The sequence below is a fragment of the Tachysurus vachellii genome, chromosome 1, assembly GCF_030014155.1.
Source record: "Tachysurus vachellii isolate PV-2020 chromosome 1, HZAU_Pvac_v1, whole genome shotgun sequence".
Lineage (NCBI taxonomy): Eukaryota > Metazoa > Chordata > Actinopteri > Siluriformes > Bagridae > Tachysurus > Tachysurus vachellii.
In genome coordinates this window covers 22174404-22192689 of record NC_083460.1, presented here as the reverse complement: position 1 = coordinate 22192689, position 18286 = coordinate 22174404, and the positions used below count along the sequence as shown (strand labels likewise).

Sequence of the window (18286 nt, the reverse complement as noted above, 5' to 3'; positions counted from 1 at the left end):
ATAGAAATTAGGCAAATGAGCGTGTTACTGTGCTCAGGGTGTGTCTTGATGGTTGCTGTGTGAATGTGTGTGTAAAGTAGCTCAGGTTTGATGTGTGTTCAGAGATGCTTTTCTGCTCAGCACAGTTGTACATAGTGATGATTTGAGTTCTGTATCTCTATATTGCTCAGATCTGTTCATTGTAGCAGCACCAGGCGACCTGATCTTCTCATCCACAAGGAGTTTAAACCTCACAGGATGTGTTTCGTTTACACAGCAAACAAAACACATCCCATGAAGCTTAAACTCCTTGTGGACGAGAAGATCAGGTCGCATGGTGCTGCTACACGATTGGCTACATTTTTTTCCTACTAATGTGGAGTATATACTTATGTTGTTAATTATTAATGTTCTTAATGATGCACATTTATTATTTAATCAGAGTTTGAGATTAGTAGTCGATATGAATTCTGCTCAGTGTTGTCGTGAGATTTTCTGTATGGCTTTTTAAACGTCAGGACAGTCAGAGTCTTTATCCCACACATAATTAATTTTCATGTTTCATCACAAAGGTTGCAACTCGGTATGCATTTTTAACAAATCTGCATATTTAACAAACATCTCCCACATTGAGTGCAAGCCATGACGGTGTTGCATCAGACCGAGCGGAGAGATCTGAGCACAGACCGTGAATCAGATAAGTGGATGCAAAGCTCACTGCTACTACACACTCGTTAACACACGCCACGCTGTTAAATACATCTCATTTACATGAAATACTTTATACTGCAACAGTGAGCCAATAAGGAGAAAAGGGGGGAAGTCAATGATGGAGACTTTTATTTTAAATAACAGCTGTTTAAGGTTATAATCATGTAGAAAGATGAATTATCATCAATAGCTTGGAGTTTAACTCCTTTTACAGCTCAAAAACATCATCTTTAACTGAAGCCAAGTTTAATTAAGGCTTTATTAATATCCATCATATGAACCAATAAATTTCACTCTAAAGCAAATGTACAAAAGCTGAGAGAAAGCATTTGATGGCATGCCTGTTATATACAAATGCACCTAATTCTTCAGATCAAGGAATCCTGAGCAGGTAAAGATCCATGTCTGTATTCGTGGAGCCTTGTGAGATTGTTATAAGAAGTCATCTGTAAGCCGTAATGTAAAGAGCGTGTGGTTTGTTTGCTCTGTCAGAGCATGTTGAGCTCATAAAACATCTACTTTTTATAGTTACAGGCCTGATTAGCTTCTTCTTCTGTTCTTTAAACATTTATGCAACAGTTTGTGCTGAAACTGCAGCACAGCAACAACAGCTGTGATAATAGCGAGTTACGTTAGCAACAAGCAGCCTGGCTACCATTAGCCTTATCGCTGCCGTTGATGATTTTCTCTACAAAACAGGGATTAATGTGGTCTGTGTTCTTTTCTGAGAACTGATCGAAAGCCAATACCCATATAAACAGTAGAGAAGGGGAACTTGTTGATCTGAAATCACTCCGTAGAAGGAAAAGCTGAAAAGACTGAAACAAGTTGACGAGTAGCAAATGGGGAGTTCTGAAACAAATGTATACGCAATTACAATTTCCACCGTTATTTATTATTAAACGTACATCTGTACACACTCCAGCTTCATGGCTCATATACTGATTTAAATTATTTCACTGCAGCTCATTTCTTGCTGTATTTTAATGCTACACTCCTACTACACACCGAGGCACAGGAACTGTGTAAATAAGTAATAACTGTTCAGTAAGCTTGTGTAACATCTCATTGCAAAACCATGGATATTAATATGGAGTTGTCTCCAGTGCAGCTTTGATAACCTCCAGTTTTCTGGGAAGGTTTTCTACAAGTTTGTTGGAAGAAAAATTCACACGAAACTAAACAAACAATATATAGCATGTTAAATGAAGTTAAAAATAACTTTTTTCTGAAAACAGGACGTCATATTACAGTGTCACACTGGGGAGTGTTGCAGCCAGGGGAGTGTTGCAGAGTCACAGTAAAGCCAGTGGGAACAGAGTTACTGTGAGAGAGTAGTACAGTAAGAAAGTAGTACGGTGAGGACAGTGTGTTACGGTGAGGACAGTGTGTTACGGTGAGGACAGTGTGTTACGGTGAGGACAGTGTGTTATGGTATTATGGTGAGGTCAGTGTGTTACAGTGAGGACAGTGTGTTACAGTGAGGACAGTGTGTTACAGTGAGGACAGTGTGTTACAGTGAGGACAGTGTGTTAGTGTTACAGTGAGGACAGTGTGTTAGTGTTACAGTGAGGACAGTGTGTTAGTGTTACGGTGAGGACAGTGTGTTACGGTGAGGACAGTGTGTTACGGTGAGGACAGTGTGTTACGGTGAGGACAGTGTGTTACGGTGAGGACAGTGTGTTACGGTGTTACGGTGAGGACAGTGTGTTACGGTGAGGACAGTGTGTTACGGTGAGGACAGTGTGTTACGGTGAGGACAGTGTGTTACGGTGAGGACAGTGTGTTACGGTGAGGACAGTGTGTTCAGTGTGGATAGTGTGTTTCAGTGTGGACAGTGTTACAGTATGACAGTGAGGACCGTGTGGGTGTGACAGTGAGGACCGTGTGGGTGTGACAGTGAGGACCGTGTGGGTGTGACAGTGAGGACCGTGTGGGTGTGACAGTGAGGACCGTGTGGGTGTGACTGTGAGGACCGTGTGGGTGTGACAGTGAGGACCGTGTGGGTGTGACTGTGAGGACCGTGTGGGTGTGACTGTGAGGACAGTATTACAGGGTTGCAATGAGGTGAAATTTAACTCTGCTAACTTTAACAAAGACATGCCTTCAGCTAGAATGTGAGCTCGTTTCTGCTCATGTTGTGTATCTGTGACAGTAAGATTAGCACTGTGTGCAATATTTGGCACATCATTGAAACCCTGCAGCACAGATGTGACACCCACTGCCCCAGTTTAGAGTAAACCTGAATGATGAAATTATTTGCGATGCCCTGAAAATGTAAGTGTAATCAAGTTTGGATGGAAAAGCAGTAAGTAGCAACCATGTTTTCTGAGAATATATTGTGAGCCATTAGAAAAGAGCAGGGCAGAAACAAATGGGCTGAAGGCTTCAACATGACCGTTTCATATGATCAGTGAGTCTACATGTGAACCAAAAAGGATGCCTGGATCAGAAGATTCCAACTGCTTGTTTATTTTTGGTCTTGATTAGGAATGAGCTATCAATTCACACCTGTTTTAGATTAGAATGATCAGTTTATACAGAGAGATCACAGGTACAGTGATTCAGAATGCTGAAAATGCCACAGAAGGCACCTTGAGTCGTCATGATTTGCTTCAAGGTTCAGTGTGTTGTGCTTTATGAGATGCTTTTAAACCTACCATGGCTGTAAGGAACACTAATTTGAGTTACTATAGACTTCCTCTTGGCTCACTGGAGGTTTTTAATGATGAAACTCTTGACTTTCTTAGTGTCAAAATAGCAGGAGATCACCAGCTGTTCATGTTCTTCAATCTGGAATACCAGGCAGCTGAGTTTCCTTCTAAATATTAATGAACAAATAACTGTCATCAAACACCGAATGGCAGGTGGCAAGTATTTAATAAAAAAATCACATGGAACTCGTCCACATCCGGGTCAGTGGTGGCTGGGTGTCTTTTGGTGTCTGTTTCTTGTTTCACCCCTTCCAATTACGTCATGTTTTCGCCTCTACTTCATTGGACGATCTTCATATGACACGCTATGCTTTGTATGTGCGTCCTGTTGTATGTGTTTCCATGTAGATTTTGTAAATATGGTTCTATGTAGATATTGTAAATACACCCTTTTCGGTGGTTTGTAGGAAGTCGGTGCCAGTTTGGTTATTCTGTTAATTATTGTTTTTGGATAGATGGGGTGCAAGAGAAGGACATGTATTTTCTTTTCTTTTCTTTGGATCAAGTTAACTGAGTTGTACTTGTTGAGTTAGAGGGAGTTTTATTTATTATTTTGGCTTTTCCGACTTCTGAAGCCGTCACCACCTAAAATAAATGAATAAATCCAAGAAGTGAAACTGTGTCGTGCCACGTTTTGTTTTTTTCTCCTTTCATTTTCATACTGATTTTTATTTTTACCTGTATGTTACAATCTGACCTAGACCAGGTCGTAACACTTTGTAGCAACTCCATAGCTTATGTTCACCGTGTTATTTGTGCGATTTAATTCCTCGCACTGCCTGTGCAGGTGTTCCTATTAAAGTGGCCAGTTTGAATAGTGCAAAATACGAATGGAGTGGCTTTGTGTTCGTGCTGGAATTTGTACTCCTCCTGGCCTCTAGTCCAAGCGAAAGATCAGATTTGTGTGATATTTCACTCGAGGACAGTCAGGTGTGTGCTCTGAACTGCTGTTTGCTCCGAGCTCTGTGTGGAATGAGGTGACAGGGGAAAGAGTTATTTCAGCCCGAGAAAACCGATTAGCTCTGCTTCTTTCGTCAAGGCAAACAAATATTTATCTGGAGATTTTCTTCCCGGCTGTCAGGCTGTGGCAGGAGGACATTGCATTCTGATTCCCCAAAGATTTGGCCTTCGGACAGAACGACATGGCTAAACAATCCATACGTCAGTGTGAGCACTTTAACCAGGTGAAAGGAGTCAAGATTTCACATTTGTGCTGCTTTTAACTAGTAAGATTCGAATAAAAAATCTGTTATCAGTGCTGAATTCTTAATAAAAATAAGGATACAGAAACTCATTTCCTGTGTAAATCTGTTCACTGATTTTTACCTGCAAACTCAAACTAAGTAAAATTATTCATACTGCACTGTAAATTCAAATAAAATATAAAATTCAAATAAAATTCAAATAAAACATAATTACATCAGTATAAATGTCAGATTTAAGATTCCAGCTTTGTTTGACCCGTGCTTAGTGCTTGTGTACACCTCACTTTGTAAGTCTACTCGCTCTCGGTTATGTGTCTATTATTTTACTCCCTGCTCTGTAATGTTTCCAGGACGAGACTTTATTCCGAGGTGCCACTTTGACGCGAGGGATAATAAGATATTGCGACAATGTAATGAACTGTTGTGCAGTAATATTTCTGTTTGCCTTTTCTGTTTACACATTTTCCACGAAATGAAAAAGGGAAAAGCATCTTGTTTAAACAATCTCATTTACATTTAACATACACAACCTTGCTTACACAAACACACACACACACACACTCTAGCAGAATTCCACCACCTGCTGTACTACACACAGTGTCTGAGGTAAAATTTCGTCATTTTGTCAGTTGTGCTGAAAACACTCACACTTGACAACCGGAGCTGATTTCATCACCTAGATTTCAGTCTCCCTGACAGACAAACAAACAAACCACTAATACCCCATTGTAAGCTTTTTTGTTTGTTCGTTTTGCTTGGTTACATAGCAACATAGCTAACACGTCGCTGATTGATTTTACACAGCAGACACGCTGCTAACATCGATTGGTTTTTACGCAACTTGAGAAATAGATTGTGGTTACGTTTTCCGACATTTTTAAAATGACTGCATTTTGATTTGCATATTCAGATTTTTTAGAAAAGTTGCCCAAGAGGTAACTGTTGCTCTCTTCCTTTGAGTCAATGTTTTCATGTCAAGCTACATTTATTTGACAGGGAAATCCGGTTGATGTCACAGTTATGACCCTGAATTCCATTACCCTGGCACGTCACATGTCCACGCCACATGTCCCCAGTAATCACTCACCCTGTGATGTCATTGTTGTGCAGTTGTGTTGTTGCTTCATGTTCATCTGTGTTGGTTTATGGTTCTTGTCTCACATTTTTGGTTGTTTGTGTTTTAATAAAATCTGCATTTGCATCGGTCGCCTTTAACAATTCGTGACACATCATCTTTAAATACATCCTAAATATTTAACTGGATTCTAAGTAGATAAGCCACACATCCACTACCACTAATATTCCAGACTATTTATTTGACTCCAGTCTTTCAGCTGTTGAAATAAAGAATATTTTGAATATTTATTTGTTGAAGGCTAACTGGACTTGTATTTGCACAGTGGGGAAAAATAACGCAAGGTGTTACAGTATAAGCAACAGTCGATAAATCCTCATTATTACGGAGACGCCTGAGAGAAACAGTTTTTGGAAAATCATTTATGCTCTAAAAGGCTCCTTCGTGTCTCGCCTCGCTCATCCATCACAGAGTCCTCACTGAGTTCTTGCTACGTCTTTGCTGGATTTAGTAAAAAAAAGTGTTAATGTTGTTTGAGACGATACTATGCTTCTAAACTTCATACACTAGACGTTAGTGCACAAAGTGTAAGTGCGTACAGCGTTTGGGACACAGCTCAGCTTCGTCCAGTGTAGTAAAACGGCATAAAAACAAACATTACTATTGTAATTTAACTCTGTTCGTATATCTCCATACAGGAAGTAGAGTTAAAATAAACAAAATATTCAGGCTGTGTGATGTTTAATTGAAACAGGCTGCATTTAACCCTGAAACCTGCACTGAGCTTGTTGGCTTGAGGGTGCTTACGGTCTCGAGTGTGTTATATAAAGTGATAAGTCCACGTTCCTGAGTTTAACATCCTAAATGAATAAATGTAAAAAGTTATTTTAACTAACACAATCAGAAGCATAATCAGGATACTTATGGAGTCCGTCACCATTTACCGTGTTAACTGGTCCTGTAATAACTGGTTAATAATTTGTGCATTTTAATAATAATATTAATATCATTAATATCATAGTTTCCTCTGCCTTCAAGGTACTGAAATGGAAGTGTGTAGGAAGAATGAGCAAGAAAGACTACATTTTGAAGTGCACACTAAGAAACATTATGAATCCTGAGTCAGTGTTGATGTCATTGACAGACATTTGATGTTTATTAGATTTCACTTTCATCTCCCTGTATTAAGATTGTGTGCATAAAGAAACAACCAAGTTGGTGAAATGACACCAAAGGTATTGGGACACTTCCTGTGATTCTGGTCATCACTGATACTCTGTAGTTCATGCGATGATCCTTACTATGTGGTCACTGCTATCTGTATGAAACTGAAGGTATTTGTCTTCATCCTGCCACCAACACACTGGGTTTCGTTTCAGACATCAGTCAGAATTAACTGCTACAATTACAAACTATTAGAAATGGGATCGACGTGAATGGGAACAGAGGGAGAGTAATGAGGTGGCAACCATTTAAGCTCAGGAATAAGAAATTTGCACAAGAAGGAGAAGGTCTGATGTAGTGTCTGTGTGGAGAAAGACAGGAGAAGATTTCAAACCAAACGTATTCCAACTAAAGCGTTTTACTGTTACTGTAAAGCGTGGAGATGGAAATGTCAAAGTTTGGAACTGGTGTTGGTGTTCATTAATTCAAGGAACAGACATGGATTTTCCAGCAGGATAATGATCCTAAGCATACTGACCTCCTTAGAAATGGAGAAGAGAAGAGCGTGACTCACGGGGGCCAAGCACTCAGGAATTTTCCCAAGTCTTTGAAAGGTCCTAGCAGATCCCTGACCTTAACCCTTGAGGGCATCTCTGGTATGCAGTGGATTAACAGAAAGTTGTCTGAAACTCACAGGAATCCTCCATTACAATTCGATAGTTTATTTGTTTATTTTTTAACAATGGACATCGTCTCAAAGCAGCTTTACAGACGTATAGAAAAATAGAATAAAAGTTTCAAAGTAACTAGTTATCTCTAACAGTAATGTATCCCTAATGATCAAGCCTGAGGCGACCCGGGAAGGGAAAAACTCCCTGAGATGATATGAGGAGAAAACCTTGAAAGGGACCAGGCTCAAAAGTGATGATCCTCACCAACTGGGTGACACTGGACAGTAAATAATGTCCTTTCCACAACGATTTATAATCGAGTGGGATTGTGCAACCAAGAACTCCTGAGGAACTAATAGGTCAGCGTAATTTTTTAGTTCATTACAGACTTCACACTGATTCACTCCTGCAAAAAAAAGTCTTTAAATGTTCACTGATGAAGTCCCAAGCACAACATTGACCGACACAATGGTAGCTTAAAGACTGTGTCATAGTCTCCGTGTGGATCTGTCCTCTGTAATCCCATGAATGTCCACGCAAATCTATTCCCAGCAGAGTGCACCACCAAGCGGGGAGACTGCAACTAGGGGCGGGGCATCGGGATGGATCAGTTTGGTCCGGAGAGAAGAAGTGGTCACACTGGGATCTCAGAACATTCTGAACTCGGGAGTGACATGGAGAGAGAGTGAGAGTGAGAATTATTAGGCGTGTGCTTGTAATCATGTGATGGTTAAAGACAAAGAACATTATGTGCAAAGTGCAGACAAGGATGCCAGCAAGACTCGCTATGACAATATAAATAAAGGAGAGAGCCAGAAGGTGACAACCATGAGGGGTTCCTGGGACATAAATCGTTCAACCATTCCAGAGTCAGAGAACCTGAACAACTTGTAAGAGTGGTGACAGCATCCAAACATTCATCCTAGTTCTCCAAACATTCTAATCCCATGAACTCTCCAGATCTGCTCCATTACCCAAGAAAAGTTGGGTAAATGTTTTCAGCATAGACATAGAAGGCTGTTCCATAACTGTGGGGCTCTGTTAAAAAAAGTTCTGCCCCCTGCTGTAGCCTTTTGTACTTGAGGTACTACCAAATAGCCTGCAGCTTTTGGTCGAAGCAGTCATGACAGATCGTTAAAAAAGTGCTCAGGTACCGAAGTGCGAGACTATTAAGTGCTTTATAGGTTAGTAATAGTATTTTATAATCAATTCAACATTTGACTGGAAGCCAATGCAATGAGGATAAGATAGGGGTAATATGTTCATATCATCTGGTTCTAGTTAGGACTCTAACTGATGTGTTCCCACTGGCTTGTTTATGCTCCCACCATGACCATGCATTATTCTGTAATCAGAAAGCTTACTTCTGGCTGCATGTGGTCTTAGTAGCTGAGTTACAGCTGTTACAGAAACTGGTTGATTCCTTGCATGCACATTGTGAGGAACATAATGCAAAATAAAAGTATGGCAAATTAAAGTGCTGTAACTCCTGTGTTTAGTGAATGCTACTTCATTATCATGTCCACATGCTCTTATTTTGAACAGATATTTTCTGTCTACTGTTCGTTTCCCCAGCCCAAATCCGTGGACATAGTTTTAGAAAGCAGTCTTTGATATATAACCCCAGTTCAACAGGGCCAGAAGTTACAAATTGAATCCAGGGCTGTTATTAGTAGTGCTATTACACAGATTGCTCCATGTGTCTGCTGTTGAGTGATGAGGTGAATAGAACAAAAACACACACTCAGTCTCATTGGAATTGCTAGAAATAATGGATAAAAAGACTAAACCGCCGCATAGAGTAAACACACACTGCATTTTTGTTTCACCTGTTTACACCTGTCTCACTTTACACCTGTCTCACTTTACACCTGTCTCACTTTTTAACTGTCCATTTACACCTGTCCTCACTTTACACCTGTCCCCCTTTACACCTGTCCCCCTTTACACCTGTCCGCTGTTCATCTGTCCTTTTACACCTGTCCACTTTTTAATTGTCCACTTTACACCCGTCCCCTTGACACCTGTCTCACTTTACACCTGTGCCCTTAAACCTGTCCACATTTTAACTGTCCACTTACACCTGTCTCCTTTATAATTGTCCTCATTACACCTGTCCCCTTTACGCCTGTCTCCTTTATACCTGTTTCACTTTACACCTGCCCCCTTACACCTGTCCCCTTTACACCTGTCTCAAGTTACACCTGCCCCCTTACACCTGTCCACTTTTTAACTGTCCACTTACACCTGTCCCCATTATAATTGTCCTCTTTACACCTGTCCCCTTTACACCTGTCTGCTTTTTATCTGTCCCTTTACACCTGTCTCACTTTACACCTGCCTCTCTTATATCTGTCTCCTTTTCATCCGTCCCTTTACACCTGTACACTTTTTAACTGTCCTCTTTACACCTGCCCCTTTCACCTGCTCCACCTTTTTTAAATTTTGTTAGAAGGATATCTTTGTGTTGTAGTCAGTTTCTGTAACAGAACATGTAGACAGGATCTTATTAGCATTTCAAAAGTATAAATAAATAAAAATGTAATGGAAATTTCCTATGGTATTTTTTCTACTGATTTTCCTATAACAGCATAAACAAGTAGCATAAACTTTATTGATGTTGTGCTCATGCTGATGTGTTTTGGTTTCTATAGTAACAATGGGTTACACTTGTATGGCAGATGTGTGGTATAATCTAAGACTAATTATTAATGGATTTATTATTACCAAAGTGATCCTTATAATCGTCGATTGTGTTTTTGTCTTTCTGAGACATTTATTTAACCTGTGTGTGTGTGTGTGTGTGTGAGAGAGAGAGAGAGAGAGGTGGTGATTAAGTATTTGTTGCAGCGTTAACAAAAGTGATTAAAGAAACAGAAAACAAGTTTATTTCTGTTATCACCTGCTTCTAAAACATCACATGTCCAACACGGCTTACACCTTCAGAGCTGAGAGAAATGGGCGGAAATAAATCGAACATGGCTGACGTCTCTGTCCTTTCTATGACTTACAACTTGCTTTTTCAGTCTGTTCAAATCACTCATCACGGAGGAGAAAAGAAATGTGACAGTGCAATTATGTTGCAGCAAAACCTATAGCACACTATTGTGAGGAAGTGAGGGAGAAGTGTGACGGGATGATGGAGAATTCATCCTGGAGGAAGCAGGAAATCTTTTTCTGATGGACATTCTCTCTGGTTGCACTTTGACTTGATGAAGAAATACATGAATTAAAAGAACTGATAGTCTTTATAAAGACAGTCTCTTAAACTGTGTGTGTGTGAGTGTGTGTGAGAGAGAGAGAGAGAGAGAGAGAGAGAATGTCAAGTCAGGCCAAATTGTCTATAAATTATTAGGATCCTATCATTAGTGTTATCCATACAGTATATAAAGGGACCTGAATAATAAACATACAGCGAGTGAAGTTCTGAACATAAACACTTTATTTATTCATTTATTCAGGTTTTGTTCTCTGTATGATGCTGTCTGCTCAGTGTTTACATTTTACATTTTATATTACTCTCAAGGGCATAATCTTTTTAAAAATACTCTTTTAGTAATATTCAGAGATAACATTCGGACTGGTTCATCTTGGTTATCCTTCTAACATGTTTTTTTTTGGGGGGGACTTTTTTTTTTCTTCTGTCAGCTTCAGAAACGGAGTCCAGACATCATTATGTTGGCTTTATAGAAGTCAACACTCTGTTTTCCGTTATAAGATGCGGCCTAGGGCTTTCGAGCCACATGCACCATGCAGATAGACCCTGGTCTGAAGTTTGTTGCTATTACTTTTCTAAGCGATCGGAATTCTGGCATTCCCGGTACGGAAGCTCAAAGTGGCCTTTTTTCCCATTGACTTCCATTAGAAATTTGGAGGTTTTTGAGCGATTTACACCAAACTTTTATTTCGGCGTTCCGACAGAACTTTCGGTTTTCCCGTAGTCGACGATGGAACATCCCATAGACTTGAATGGGGAATTCCTAAAATTCCTCTAAGCTCTCACACACGCAGCGTGCGCAGAGCTCAGGCACGGCTTCTCTCCTGTGTTCTATGCAGTATAATAATAAGTAGAATCCCATAATGACTGCAGTATTGACATGAAATGTCCCAACCCTCAGTAGCCACTTTTCGCCAAAAGTATTGGCACCCCACAGGGTATTCTGGTGACGGCGCTCGACACCACGTGCCCCGCCCCAAAATAAGCGAAATCAAAAATTAGCACAACATGGACATGTCATATATCAAAACATACAGCCCAATGAGGGGAACTGCCTCACGTGTATTCTGGTCACGTCACGTGACGTCACATGATGTCAAGTGAAAATCAAAAATTGGCACAACATGGACATGTCATATATCAAAACACTCAGCACATTTAGGGAAACTGCCTCACGGGTATTCAGATCACGTCACATGCTCATGTTTACTCGCCTCCAAAAGTATTGGCACCCTAGCGGTCCAGTAGCTTTCGCAATCTTTGTCTGCTTGCCTCCAAAAGTAACACTGACCCTTATGTCCACTCGCCTCCAAAAAGCACCGGCCTTTACGAATACTTGCACCGTCAAAGCCAACATCAAAGTTTGTCGTGACGAACTTTACAAATCTAGTTATTATATTCCACCACTAAATGCCCCAGACTTGCCTGCCAGGGCTGTGAAGACATAATTACCCATGATAGTTTTGACCAAGTCTGAATTTGCTACTTATGACAAACACTGGGTTCTGCTATGAATACGCTTTTTAACATACATCCGCCAACATAACAAACATGTTAGCTTACGTACACAGACAGCACAAAAAGATTTTTCCTTTCTCTCTCTTTCTCTCGTGTCTTGTCTGAACTCCAGGGCATTTTGCTAGCAAAGAACAAGATTGGGAAACATCATTAGCATCATCTGACAAAAGTATCACTTTCAGCGATTAGTCTGACGTGAGGGATTTCAGGAGAAAACGTTGCTGTATAAAGCAGTACAAGTGAACAGGGTTGAGTATATCACATTATCATTGAAGAAATAACATGTATACTGTCCCCAGGTGATTAATCAATACCTCCAATCATGTAACATAGAGAAAATTTAGTTTAACCTTTTATACCAGTACACTGGTGTTCCCGTGGAAATGGAAGTCTGGGACGTTTTCAATCAGTGTAAACAAACTAATGATTTTCTGGTTGTGAGTTTGATCTAAAATGAGTCAGGACACATGTTGGATTTCAGTGTGTTTTACCCTCTGTTGGTCAACCTTACACAGAATCTTAGTGATACAAATACATGTGGAGCATCTCAGAGAGCAGAAATGGGTTTGATAGCACCGTTTACTTTAAGATACAAACATTTGTGTGTGGAAAAAAATTGCCATTTTGGAACTTTTTTATGAATTTATGCCCTATAGTAGAGTGTCTACTTTCATATGACCATATGAACATTTTCATATAAACACCACTGAGGAGTGGGATTGACATAGATATTCAATGTTCTACATGGACAGAACAAAACAGGAGGAACTAACATTTATTTGGCATCTGGGAAACTGTTAAAATACTGTAGTTTTGTGTGCCTTGGACCGATTTCTATGCCTTGTTCATGACCATGGTCGATCCTGCAGCATCCTCCAAGATGTTCATCTTGTCTTATCTGATATAGATTTATATGGGGTCTCTGTTTCAGTATTTTTTCTACTGTTTCAATGATGCCATTAATAGAATCCCTCTGGGTTGATGAATGAGGCCTGTTGTCGCACTTCCTGTAACACAGCCCTGTAAATAGCTAAAGTCTGACTTATTTTTGGCCTCTTAGGGGTTACTCAGGTTCAGCGTTGTGGTGTGCTGTGAGCAGGGATACACGACTGGCTTCAGAATAATGTTAGAACCTAGAGATAATTGCAAGAGGGATGTTCACACTTCGTTCTTGTCTGTTAAAGGTAAAGCTGCATTTTCTGCGTCGGTACTATTTGTGCAGAATCTGCATTTGTCTGCACTTTCGTGAATTATTACAGAACATTGCTGTTCGTCACGCATGCCTCTACATGCACTACAAGAATCCTGAAGTAATAAACACACATTTCTCTCGTAAACACGTAAGTGCCATTGTACAAATAAACCATAATGGACTGAACTGAAGACATGAAAAATAAAAACTATTCTTCTTGTTTTTCCTTTTTTTTCTTATTGGTATTCTTGCATATTCGGTTTTTAATAAGCTGTGTTTATTGTCTGTAACTGAAATGAGTGCTTAATGGCTGTGCTCACAGTTCATCAAATCTGTGTTATGCCTCTAGGTAATTGCATTAGCATGCTAATGGATGTGTTTCAGTCACTTTAAAAGGTGTCACTGTTTTGAGCATAATAATCAGGCACACATTGTGAGGAAATTTTCCTTTGTCTCTTCAAGCGCATGGGTGAATTTCCTTTTGAATTTCCTCTTCTCTCTTTTTGATGTTGCAGGAAATACCTATGTTGCTCTGTTTAGCTGATATAGCATCCTCAGCCAGGTCTTCTCACATCCTTTCCTCCTCTCATGTACAATGCCAAACTAAAGTGGTAAGGAGACTCAGAAGACTACCTTCCTGGTAGTGATCATCTCAGGGAAAATACTGGAATATCTGTATGCCTTGGCTAAAGCACACACCAGAGGATTCAGTAGTCACCTTGGGGTTTCTATCCAAGGCCTAGTTTGTTCTCAAAACTCAACTGTTTTGTCTCAACTAGTTTTGTTAATGAAATATTTTACCCTGCAGTACTTTCTCAACTATCATTTAGACCAGACTTTAGCTATGCAATAATATGTTACGAAGGAATGACACAGGCAACTCCCATGTGAAGAGACTGGCCTACAAATTTTCCAGTGGTTTTGGCCCTACCATGATGTGGTACTCTACAAATAGTGTGTCATCCTCACCCTCTGCACTGCTGCTTCTGCTGCTATAGCCAGAGAGATAGCCAGAGAGATAGCCAGAGAGATAGCCAGAGAGAGAGATACTTAATTGCTCTCTGAAGAAACTCATGTTCCAGGCATCAACTTGGAATTTCTCCATCTTCTACAGGGACAACATATCCCATCCCAGTAGCCCACTAAGACTATGTCCTTACAGGATCCAGGTGATGGTCATTAGACAGGCAATCTAAAGGGGTGAAAATGTATTTTGTATATAACAGTGGTTCAATAACGATAAGGTCATTTGGGGAAGTCGTGGCCTAATGGTCAGAGGATTTGACTCCTAACCCTAAGGTTGTGGGTTTGAGTCTCGGGCTGGCAATACCACGACTGAGGTGCCCTTGAGCAAGGCACCGAACCCCCCCAACTGCTCCCCGGGCGCTGCAGAATAAGTGGCTGCCCACTGCTCTGGGTGTGTGTTCACGGTGTGTGTGTTTACTGCTGTGTGTGTGCACTTTGGATGGGTTAAATGCAGAGAACAAATTCTGAGTATGGGTCACCGTACTTAGCTGTATGTCACGTCACTTTCGTCACTCAGAACTATATCAACATGACATACATACAAGTTGTCCTGCTGAAAGGTTTGTGGACAAGGAAATTTGTTATGTAGCAGAATAGCATGTTCACTGTCTGTCTTGATATGACTGGAACAGAGTTCCATGTTTCTCATGCTGTTAATGACCTGACCAACCCTTACTGATTACAGTGTCCTGAAAAAAAGTGTATGATTTTATAATTTTTTTTATGCCCCAGGATTAACTTCCTAATCCAGCAAGAACAAGAGTGTTTTTTCCTTGAGAAAGGTATATGTTTCTCCTTTAGAAAGGTGGGTGTTACTGTAGGAAAGTGTGTTTCTGCTGTCTAGTTTTGGTGGAGGATTTATAGAAGAACTCAGTGAGCTGTAAGGCTGAGAGCTGGCAGGTGAAACATTGATTTCTGCTTTATGCTCCATGTCTTGGTGATTTTTTTTTTTTTGCAGTCAGTCAGCATGAACGAGGTGTTAATATAATACCCCCCTCCCCCATCCTGTGGTAGTCAGGAGAGAAAGTGAAAGAGAACGCAGAGAACTTTTTTTAGCTCTGAATTCCATTTCATCTGAGGGAAGGAGTAAGGAAAAAAACTGATGTGTAAACACATTCATCCTTTGCTATTGAATTTGTTATTTAAACTCATTTGATCACTATTCCTGTCACATCAGGGGTGTGTGTGTGTGTGTGTGTGTACACACGTGTGTATTTACTGTATTATTTTGTAGGAAACACAAATCTGCCACTCATGCAGATCAAAATTTCCACTGAAGAGTTTGATGGTTGATAGTTGCATCAGCAGTGAACAAGGAAAGAGTGTTTATTATTATTTTTTTTTTTATTATTATTATTTTTAACACATAATCTTCAAGAATGGAGGCTATTTTAATCATATGTTTGTATTTCATTGGCAGGATATACGAGAGAGAGCTAGGCCCTTTTGAGATGGATTTGTCTACAGGAAACAGAATTTGGATAGGACAACGCAGCCAAGGACATGGACTCTTTAAGGTAAAGCATCATCTTAAACTTTATGTAGCCTTCCACCGTTGTGCACTTGGACATTGTACAATTACATGTGCCATCATGGAGTTACCAACATTTGCTATCGAGGTAATTGTTCGCTTTTGATGTCACTTGTTCTCCATGAACTAATGCATGATTACATGACCAGTGAGCGGTCTATATATTTGAACTCTGTCCGTTTCAGTAACCCAAAGAAAAAAAACATACACTTGGCAACTCCAGTTTTAGAGAAAGACCAGTGGGGTCAAGCTTTCTTTTATACGTGGGTTGTTCAACGGTTTTCAGAGAGGTATCACATTTTTGAGGGAAGAATTTAAAGCAATGCAAAATGGTTACAAAACTGAAAACAAACACAACATAAGGGGATGTTGATTAATGTGTCCCTGAAGTGACAGGTTATATAACAATATTTCTTATTTTTTATGTGGTTATCGGAAACCAAGGCACTGGAAAGGGGGTGGAAATGAAGGGCTGGTGATTCTCTGTTTACATTTTAGAGCTGAATTTTCTGGTCTAAAGGATGACTAATTACAAAGGTTTTGTCTGTGTTTGTGTGCTTTTAATGCTCCAGAACTGCCAGTTTGGAGAATAGGAAGTACAGTTGGATGTGGAACACAACTCTTAAAAATTAGCCACCTAATACAGTACATTGTGCAGTCCTGGGGGAAATCTATTTGTTAATTAGAGCCTGGAGAAAACATGTTCATTCCACTTCGGTTTCATAAACTAATCTTTGTTGGTTCTCAACCATTCTCTGAAGAAACATAGCTGCAAGTTCTAGTTTAAAGAGATTTACTTTACTACTTTACTTAAACTTAAATTTACTATGACAATTGCAAACTCTGTTCTTGTTCTCACATATTCAGCCCTACATTCCTACATTCCTAGCCAACAAACATGGCTGGCATGGACTACAATCCCCAAGTTCATGCCACCAACACCTACACACTTACCTGGATTCTGAAAAGGTGCACCTGTTTATTAAACACCCTACTTATATAAACTAACTTGGAACATTGCCTCATTGAGATTTAATGCTAAATGTAAACTTACCTGATCTTACAGAGACTTCCAAGTCTGTGTCTGGTATTCTTGTTTTTATTCTCATCTTGTTTCCCAGTTTTTACACTTTGCCCTTGAATTACTCTTTGCACATCACATGACCTCTTGCTAGAAGAACAGCAACAACAATTGTTCAAGCTAGACACCAAATTAAACATGCTCACCAGCTCACCAACAGTTTCCCCACTGCCTTCATCACCCACAGAACCAGTGCTGCAAACCCTGGCTCACTTGGCCCTGACATGAATGCTGAAGAAACTTCCCAATGAAAGGCTTTCTGCAACAGTGTTCACTGTACTTCTTTGTCCAAATGGGTGTCTTAGGTCAACAGAAGATTGCTTGTTTAACCAGCTTTCTCACAGGAATAGCCTTAAAGTGGGCTATTGCTGTCTGGTATCAAAGATATAATTTCATCACATGGCCACTTTAAGGAAATGCACCGATGAGTTTTCGATCACATCCACAATGGCAAGGAAATTGGTGAGCAACTCTTGATGGTTGAACAACAGAGGAGAAATTTAGCTGAATATGCTGCGGAGTTCTGAAAATCCGCTGCAGGAAGAATATGGAATTAGCCTGCACTTAAATCCTTTTTCTACTAAGGCCTCAATCAAAAACTGCTCACTGAACGGATTTGCAATAATGACAAATTGCCTCTCAATCCCCTGATTGATTGAGCCATTCATATGGACCATCTCATCTGCAACTGCCAAGTGCTTAAAGGGAAGGTGAGTACAACACTGGAAATCGAAAAACCCATGGAGCTAGGGTAGACCTGTCTAAACTCCTCTGAATGTGAGAAATGATGTGTTACTACTGCAGTCATGACATATCATTTGTGACAAGGTCCTCTCTATGAAAAGACCCAATCCAATCCCCGCAGAGAGGACCTCCATCTCCACATGCACCCTCTAAGGTGAGTATTTTGTTTCAACAATAATTCACACTAAATATATAGATTAAACATTCAGATTATGATCCTGTCCTCTCAAACCTGATCGTCTCGAGAATAGGAGGATATTTACTGGCTTACGATACAGTCATGAAGTTTAACATACCCACACAACCCCTACAACATCTCCTCAAATTTTGTGCCATTGAGTGAGAGATACAGGAAATGGAACTTTTATGTTATGCACCAAACCTCTTTTGCACCAAGTCAGGGCCTTTCATGAAAAACATGTTTTTTTTTCCCATTATGGTCATTGCCAAGCACCCTA

General features: G+C 40.1%; 1 protein-coding gene across 4 annotated transcripts in view; it reads left to right on the top strand.

The window, feature by feature from the left end:
* The window catches only part of LOC132850712 (protein kinase C-binding protein NELL1-like), a 154851-nt gene that overhangs the window by 40890 nt on the left and 95675 nt on the right, over positions 1-18286 (top strand). For all 4 annotated transcript variants that reach the window (XM_060877391.1, XM_060877385.1, XM_060877396.1 and 1 more), the window contains exon 5: positions 15893-15989. In XM_060877391.1, the coding sequence (XP_060733374.1) occupies positions 15893-15989 (97 nt within the window). The remainder of the gene's footprint in view (positions 1-15892; positions 15990-18286) is intronic.